The sequence below is a fragment of the Lampris incognitus genome, chromosome 13 (assembly GCF_029633865.1).
Source record: "Lampris incognitus isolate fLamInc1 chromosome 13, fLamInc1.hap2, whole genome shotgun sequence".
Lineage (NCBI taxonomy): Eukaryota > Metazoa > Chordata > Actinopteri > Lampriformes > Lampridae > Lampris > Lampris incognitus.
The window spans coordinates 39,068,196-39,076,351 of record NC_079223.1 but is presented as its reverse complement, the minus strand read 5'-3'; the positions used below and the strand labels follow the sequence as shown (position 1 = coordinate 39,076,351).

Below are 8,156 nucleotides of genomic sequence, written 5' to 3'. Positions count from 1 at the left end.
CTAATATTCTCTCCAAGTACCAAAAATCACATTTAGATAGAGATGCAAATACGTCCCCATCACCAAATGCAGTTTAGAAGACAGGAGATGTTTATCTCGGACATATCATACAGATAGGTGAATGAGGATGTGTGGACCTGCCAAGGTGGGTTTTCATGCATTCATTCATAAAATATGGCAATATCTACAGAAAACCAAAGTATCATTCCAAGAAACTTCTATTTCGATCTTTTTCCAAATGATTTCAAAAAGAAATTGGAATTCGTGTAAAAGCAAAGACCACTGACGAACAAATTCCTGTCTTTTACTCCTGTCTCACAATAGCAAAATGCAGAGAATAGCGAGGGGGGGGGCTGTTTTCATCATATCAGCCCATCTTAGGCCTTCATTTACGTAATGGCACCGCCATGTATGTCACGATTACATCTTTCAGGTGTGTGTGCCTCTTAAAAATGCAGTTTGTCCTGTATTTCTGGTCCTTCACGGCACGTTCCTCCTCCGCTCTAACAGGGATGAGGTGTTGCTGGAGCAGGACTCTACCTAACACACATTAAGACACACATCATCTCACAAGCAGGACGGAGACGTGGGGGATACACATGCTGTACATAGCAGGAGTGAGTAAAAAAACAACAACAACAACTATTTTTCACCAATTTATTTGTTTTTATCGTCTTTAAGTAGATGCCAGTTCCAGCTTATAACCGTGTTTCATGTCTCTGGTGTTTCCTTTGAACATGTTCAGACCGTCATCGTCCTCCTATTCATCATAATGTGCCTCACCAATGGACTTAAAGAGGTGAGTTTCCAATGCAATTTTCTCCTTTCATACGTTTTGATTTTCTCTCATTTTCTGTTGCTCAAAATGACACAGTAATATTTTTTTGTCCTATGAATCTCAATCATATCAGTGTATACCGTGTCACGCGCCAGATGTTCAAAACAACATGTGGCTCTCAAAGAAATGTCACAACATAACTGGGAAACATCGTTTACTTTGCTTTTCACCATCATTTGGAATCAGTAAATATACAATTACTATATAATAAATGGGGTGTACAGTATACCATATTGCTTGGAATAAGTGGATGCTGAATGTGAATATGGTGTTAGGAAATGTCACCAGGAGAATAACAGCATGACAGCGTGTAGAATGATTTGCCCTTCTGAAACGGTGACTATTGTCTTTGACAGGGAAACAAAGAGGGAAAACTCCAACCGCCTGCAAACTCCACCAGCAACAAAAACGTGAGAGGCTAGTTGACCTCTGATCTTGCATAACCATGCTATAAAAAAAATAAACAACTGATATTTCATCTTGCATTCATTCTGACATTCAACAGAAAGATCTGAATGAAGAGGATGTGCACTTGCTGGCCAGAATCCTATCAGCTGGATTGGTTGACGCGGACCCCAACTATCTCCACCATCTCAAGGGCTTCAGGGACTTGCGCGGAGGATCCACTTGAGGGACTGACATGTGTAGGAGACAGCAGGCGGCTCATGGACGACAAAACCCGGCTCTCATTGCCGCTATTCAGGGATCTGTGGCTCCGTCAGACCACGCAGGACTGTGCGATAATGTGCCTCCACCACGAGCTCCCATTCGCCCCATGACTGATGGATTATTAGCAGTCTAGGTAACATGTAACTGGCAGTGAATGAGGAAAACCATTTTCCTCACAAAGGACTCACTGTTAAATTAGCTGCCACTCTGATTAAATTGGCCTTCCTGTGGACGCGGGGCCTCCGTCATTATAAATCCATTATTTAACCGTTCTCTGTTACTAACTAAGAAATACACACACACAAACAGACACACACACACACACACATACACAGAAAGTAGGACTCACTTTATTAGCATTGCTTTCATGACTACATTATACAAGTGTTCTGTAATGCTGAAAGCTTCCTTGTTCTGCTGATTCTCCTCCCCTGATAAATATACAATCACCAACGTCATTAAACCATGATAACGTGTGAAAAAAAGTAAGTTAGAGGTATATGTGTTACAGCTTATTTTCCCGTACTAAGATCATAGTTCTAGAAATTAGCCCTTTTACTTGAGTTGGACTCTTTATAGGACTTGCAGTTGAAGGATTTCATCTGCCTGGCTGTGCACATTAGGTACGTCTGCCTCACAGAGGGACCGACGATCACTTCCTCTCCCCCGTTGACGTCTTCTTATCTTTGCCTAGAGATCAGGGCAGAGGGCAGGGGTTACCTGTTGTATTCTCTCATTAAAAAAAACAAAAAGGCTTTTGTAATGGTGACGTACCCCAGACCCAGCTGCTGAGTTTGCCTCCCAGCAGATAGAGCGAGGCGACCACGGACATATTGAGAAAGAAGAAGCCCACTAGACCGGCCGTGCTGAAGAGGCCTAGGAGGGGATAAACCCAGATCCCCACCGACAGGTACACCCACACCACCCTGCAGAACGAGTTCAGAGAAGAAGAAAAGCACTATGCATCATCGCAGTTTCCTTGTGCAGCTCTATTTTAGGACACGATGATGCAAAACCTGTGTACGTCCCATGATTTGTCCGCCGTATTGTTGTACTTAACTGTCATTCCTGTGCATTCATCTGCTCGGACCTTAACAAATGTGTAACTGTGGTAAAATGCGTCACAGATAAATCTGTAACCTATTCAGGACATCTGCATCAGCAGATGCACGGCGTGATAAACGATGCCTGTCGTTCCTCACGTTGGACTACGCTCTCCATTACTAAGAAAGATCAACACATTTCAACTCACAACCACTGAAATTAGAGTTTTTTTTACTTTTATTTTTAATTTTTAAACCCCCCCCCCTTTCTCCTCAATTGCACTTGGCCAATTACCCCCACTCTTCCGAGCCATCCCCTCTGCCCCAGATAGCAGAATTGCTGCGGCCCAGACCCGTCCCACACGACACTTTCCTCCGGCCCACATACTAGATGGAATGATGGCACTTGGGCGGTCCACTCCTGTCTGCCAGGTCTGGGTCAGAACCAAGCCATAGCAATGCCGTATGTGCCACATATTTGGCAAAGGTGGCCCATATTTGTTTTGTGATATTTGGGTCATATTCACCATTTACCACACGGGCCACTTCAGGGTCACATCCAGATTACATGTTGCTGAGAGCGCTGCATCTTTGTCAAAAAAGGCCCACATTTGATTTGGCATATTTGGGCCATATTTGCTATTATACATGTGGGTCACTTCAGGCTCACATCCGTTTTGTCAGGGCAAGAAGAAGGCCATCAGTGCCGCATCATTGCCTGAAGTGGCCCACATCCGGATGGTATCTGGGGCTGATCCGGGGAGGGCTGCAGACTACCACATGCCTCCTCCGATACATGTGGAGTCGCCAGCCGCTTCTTTTCATTTGACAGTGAGGAGTTTCACCAGGGGGGGATCACGCATGGGAGGATCACGCTATTCCCTCTAGTGCCCCCTCCCCCCCGAACAGGCGCCCCGACCGACCAGAGGAGGCGATAGTGCAGTGACCAGGACACATACCCACATCCGGCTTCCCACCAGCAGACACGGCCAATTGTGTCTGTAGGGACACCCAACCAAGCCGGAGGTAACATGGGGATTCAAACCAGGATCCCCGTGTTGGTAGGCAATGGAATAGATTGCCATGCTACCCGGACACCCCCTAAAATTGGAGTTTATCAACTTCTGTATGGGACAAAGCTAGACTCGTGGTGAAGGTGTTTAAGGTTTACATCAGTAATGAGAGGAAAACGTTTTTTTCCCCTGTGGTACTTACCAACTTAGATAGGCCAAACCCACAACTCCTAGTGCTCCAAGGCCATGTTTGGCCTTTGGGTAGACGTGAGGCTGGATCAGTATCTCCCCCAGCAAGATGGGCAGCACAAAGGAGTGCTATGGACACACACGAGGTCTGCTTATTACATGAGACGATTTACATACGGGGGTTACTGCTGCTTCTATAAATGTAATATTCATTATAAAATGCTCATAAAATCTGTCTGTTTACTAACCATAGCATGGTTTATCCAGGGGGGGAAGAAGGCATCAATAGTGGCTGGGTAGACCAACTCCCTGTCATAAGCAAAGATCACCCAGAAAAGTAGAACAACAAACTAAACAAAATGCAAAAAAAAAACAAAAAAACAAAAAAACAAAAAAAACAAAAATGGAGTCACAATAAAGCACGGCTACCATTCAGTGATGAAAAGTGGAACAAGGTCTTCTAAACAGTTTCTCACACCAGAAAGCCATGTGATAGTTTCTCACCATGCCCACCGGGAAGGCGAAGACGGCGAACAGGAGGTCTGTGCAGCTGCCGAGCGTGTTTCCCGACTTCTTCCCAAGCTGAAGGTCATTCAGTGCAGCCGCTCCGAAATACACCATTTGCAGCAACTGGAATAATCAAAATAAAACTTTTGCGTTACCCCTCCCTCTCGGATTGGCGATACGGGCCGGCGTAAGGCGACAGATCTAACGCAAATCCACTCACCAGATTCAAGAAAGTGAGGTATTTCCAAGGCCCGCCATACACGAAGATACCTTGGGGTAGCTCCTCTCCATCCTTGTCAGCAAGAGATTTGACAATAAAAGCGTACCAGCTGAAAGCCGAGATGTGGTACATTTTTCCAAGAGCTGCAATCATTGTGAAGTCAAATAATGATAAATAACCCCTGCAAAAAAAAAAGAAAGTATTTTTATCACGGGTAAAAGTTCAGCCTCACAGTATGTGTTGCGCCTCTTCCATCAGAGAGCATTTGCACTTGATAGAAGTGGATGCTTGCCAAAGAAAGGCCCTTTATAAAAAAAAGATTTGTGTAATTCATTTCAAATCAGTGGAAGGGGAGGGAGGGACTGCATTACCACACAAGGGGCCCACTGTTCAACATGACGCATAGGACTACTTCTTTCACAACCAGTTCACTTTGGCATGTGACTCGGGGGCAAGTTCTCACACACACACACACACACACACACACACACACACACACACACACACACACACACACACACACACACTGAGCCAGACCGGTTGTGTAAGCCTGAGCAACACCACACTTCAAAATAAACAGGGTACCAGTCATTCAGTCATTCCTCCGCAGGGCTATTGAATGCCTGGAATCAAACAGGGAAGCCATATGTGATGAAGGGTCTTGGATGCAATCGGAGACGGTAGACACTTGAACAGGGTGTAATCACAGCTGCTCTTGTTGCGTCCGCAGCGAGCCCCGGGACGATGACCGAGGAATTTACAGAGTGAAAATAATCGGTTATGTGTGCAGAGATGATAGCCCCCTGAACTGTGGGAGGATGTTCAACCAGAGGATTGTGACAAGTAAAAAAAAAAGGTGCAAAAACAAAGGAAGTCATTAAGCAAGAGATTAATGAAAACAAGATCTGGATCTGTAACGGCATCGAAATGCACAGCGATCACAGTTTGGGTGATAACGTAATAATGCTCCCTGTTGAGAAACTGGGCTGCAGGACCAGCAGCGTATAGAGAAGTATAAAAAACGCAGAGAGATGACAATAGTAGCACGACATATGATCATGTGAACTGAATACATATGCACAAAAATACACCAACTTGATAGACAGAAAATAAAGATACTGCACCCAACATTGCCAAAGCAAATATACACGGATACAAATGTACGAATATGAAAGTATGGAACGAGCTTTTGCTCAACAATGACAGCCCTGGACCAGAAAAAATATAAATAGATCCCATTAAGATACCCCTCTTACTGATATTACCCACATTTCCTCTATTTGTTGTCATTTTGTGGCTGTTTTCCATGTTTCTTACACTTTAAAACTTTGACTCAAATTTCAAGACTCTCTAAAAAAGTTGTGCGTCTGAACTGATACTCAGAGAGGTCTTTTTACTGTGTATGGTTGTGTATGTTTTTTTGCATGACTCCTGTTCATTCGTTTGCCTATATGTCACCAAATAAACATCCAGATATGACGTCTTGTCAGTGAATAACTTCTTCCAATGTTCCCTTCATATTTCCAGTCTCTACAACCCTGGTGTTGAGTCCTTTAAATCCAAACTTAAAACTCATCTTTTTGCCTTGGTTGCCTTTAAGCTGAGTGCTTCACAACCTGTACTGCATGGTGGGTCGGTTTCTGTCTCAATGAACTTACCAAGCACTCTTCTGCTGACAAGATTAGAGTATAGATTACTGACTATTGCAAACTGTTCTCTTCTCTCACGTGTCTTTTCTCTCTCTGAATGATGTCTTCTCCTTTCTCTTTTCCTGTGTGTGAATGGTGTGATGTGAGTCTCAGTTGTGTACATGTACAATCTGTCCCCCTCCCAGGTCTCCATGGTGATGGTGGTCACCACCTGCTTGGCATCCCCCTCATCACGTTTTCTTTTTATATATCTTATAAATCCATATAATTTTGTTATCCTGTTTTAATGTTATATCCTTCTCTCACTCAGATGTGTGACCAATATCTTTTTTTTTCTCTCTACATGGTGATGATGGCCATCAGTGCTGGGTTGTTCCGGTGGCGTCTGGACACTGCTTGGCATCCTGCTCATCATATTCATCATATATTTCATAATTCCATTATAATTCTGTTATCCTCTTTCAATGTTGTATTCTGTAAATTGTGTAAACACAACATCCATTGCATGTCTGTCTGTCTTGGGAGAGAGATCCCTCCTCTGTTGCTCTCCCTGAGGTTTCTTCCTATTTTTTCTCCCTGTTAAAGGTTTTTTTCTTTTCTTTTAGGGAGTTGTTCCTTATCCAATGCGAGGGTCTAAGGACAGGATGTTGTGTTGCTGCAAAGCCCCTTAAGGCAAATTTGTAATTTGTGATATTGTGTTATACAAATAAAATGGACTTGACTTGATGCATGCTCAGTAATCCAGGTGAGGAAATCCCAGGAAATTGAATCTGGTGGCGTAAGTTTCACTTGAACATTGGGGGGGACACATTTAGTGGGGGTCATTTTGAGCATCACACATTTAATTTCCTGCATTCTGGTGAATTTGTATGCACCAATTTGCCCTTTTTCTACATCAATTTATTGTGGAAATGTAGATGCATTTGAACTAACACAATACCCTTGGCACAAATTGGTTTGTAGATGTACCTATTATGTTATCTCATGTGCCCGAAATTATCAGTTCAAGTTCATTTAAGCTAACATAAACGTCTCTAGGGGCTACTGTTAGCAAGCGCTAGCTAGCTAGTGTAACCGGTTATTTTCTTGCCCGGTGCGGGATTCAAACGGGGTGTATTGCACCACAAGGCGACATCACTAACCGCTCAGCTAAAGGGTCAGACCCGTTAGCTAGGGACTAACGTGTCTTATTAGTAGTTTACACTAGCTAGCCTGTTCGTGAGGGGGTCTGAACTGATAACCCCAAACACAAGTTATAAACTGGGTAAGGCTATAATTCATCCGGAAATACGTAAGAAAATCTAACTCAGAAACCCCAAAGGTAAGAAAGGGTGGTGTACTGGGCTAGACAAGCAAGCTGGCTAGCTACGTTACGTACACTTGCTTACACGATCATTCATGCTCCGGTCTCCTGGTTGTCAGGAGCAACTGCAAGACAGCAACGAGGTCGGCAATCCCGGTGGCAAGGTTAAAATGGTATGGTCCAAGCATAAGGGTGTATGAAATCGTTGGAAATCAAGTATGAATGACATTTTAAGTAGTTCGACTGTCTGTGTTGTTATTTTACCTTTTTTGGCGAGGGAGTTAACATTATCATTCATGATATATTTTTTGAGGGGGACAAATTCACCTCTTCTAAATATTGAGGGGGACATGTCCCCCCTGACCCCCCCCCCCCATAAATTACGCCCATGTACACGTTTAGTGGGAGAAGCGTTTCATCACTCATCTAAGTGACTTCGTCAGTCTCCGCTGGTTAGAGTTACTGTGGCCACGTGTACTATTGTAGGTCTAATTAAAGTCAGGACAATTTGCATATGGACCGGTCGTTATGCAGCTGTGCTGTCTGTGAGGTTGGGGATACCTGCACTGAGATGAGTACAACCCTGAAGATACCACCAGAGGGCGCTGCTCTCCCACTGAGTCGGTCAACTCTGGGCACCAACGTAATCCCTCCATCCTCCGGCCCCCCCTGTGAGGTTAAAGGTCAGTCGTCGTCTCAAATGGAGAAGAAAATGTTAACTCTTG

General features: G+C 44.1%; 1 protein-coding gene across 1 annotated transcript; it reads right to left on the bottom strand.

Annotated features, from left to right (window-relative positions):
* Positions 1-2,071: 2,071 nt before the first annotated feature.
* On the bottom strand, positions 2,072-4,611 carry LOC130122525 (androgen-dependent TFPI-regulating protein). The gene is made up of 6 exons (XM_056291455.1): positions 4,480-4,611; positions 4,257-4,382; positions 4,001-4,102; positions 3,766-3,881; positions 2,282-2,433; positions 2,072-2,197 (listed from the first exon to the last, which is right to left on the bottom strand). Exons 1-6 carry the CDS (start codon positions 4,609-4,611, stop codon positions 2,160-2,162), a joined length of 666 nt encoding a protein of 221 aa, XP_056147430.1. The 3' UTR covers positions 2,072-2,159.
* Positions 4,612-8,156: the final 3,545 nt, after the last annotated feature.

Coding starts and splice junctions, on each gene's coding strand:
- LOC130122525 (XM_056291455.1), bottom strand. CDS start 4,611: ATGTACCACATCTCGGCTTTCAGCTGGTACGCTTTTATTGTCAAATCT. Junction 4,383..4,479: donor ACCTCACTTTCTTGAATCTG/GTGAGTGGATTT, acceptor TGATTATTCCAG/TTGCTGCAAATGGTGTATTT. Junction 4,103..4,256: donor TCGCCTTCCCGGTGGGCATG/GTGAGAAACTAT, acceptor CATTTTGTTTAG/TTTGTTGTTCTACTTTTCTG.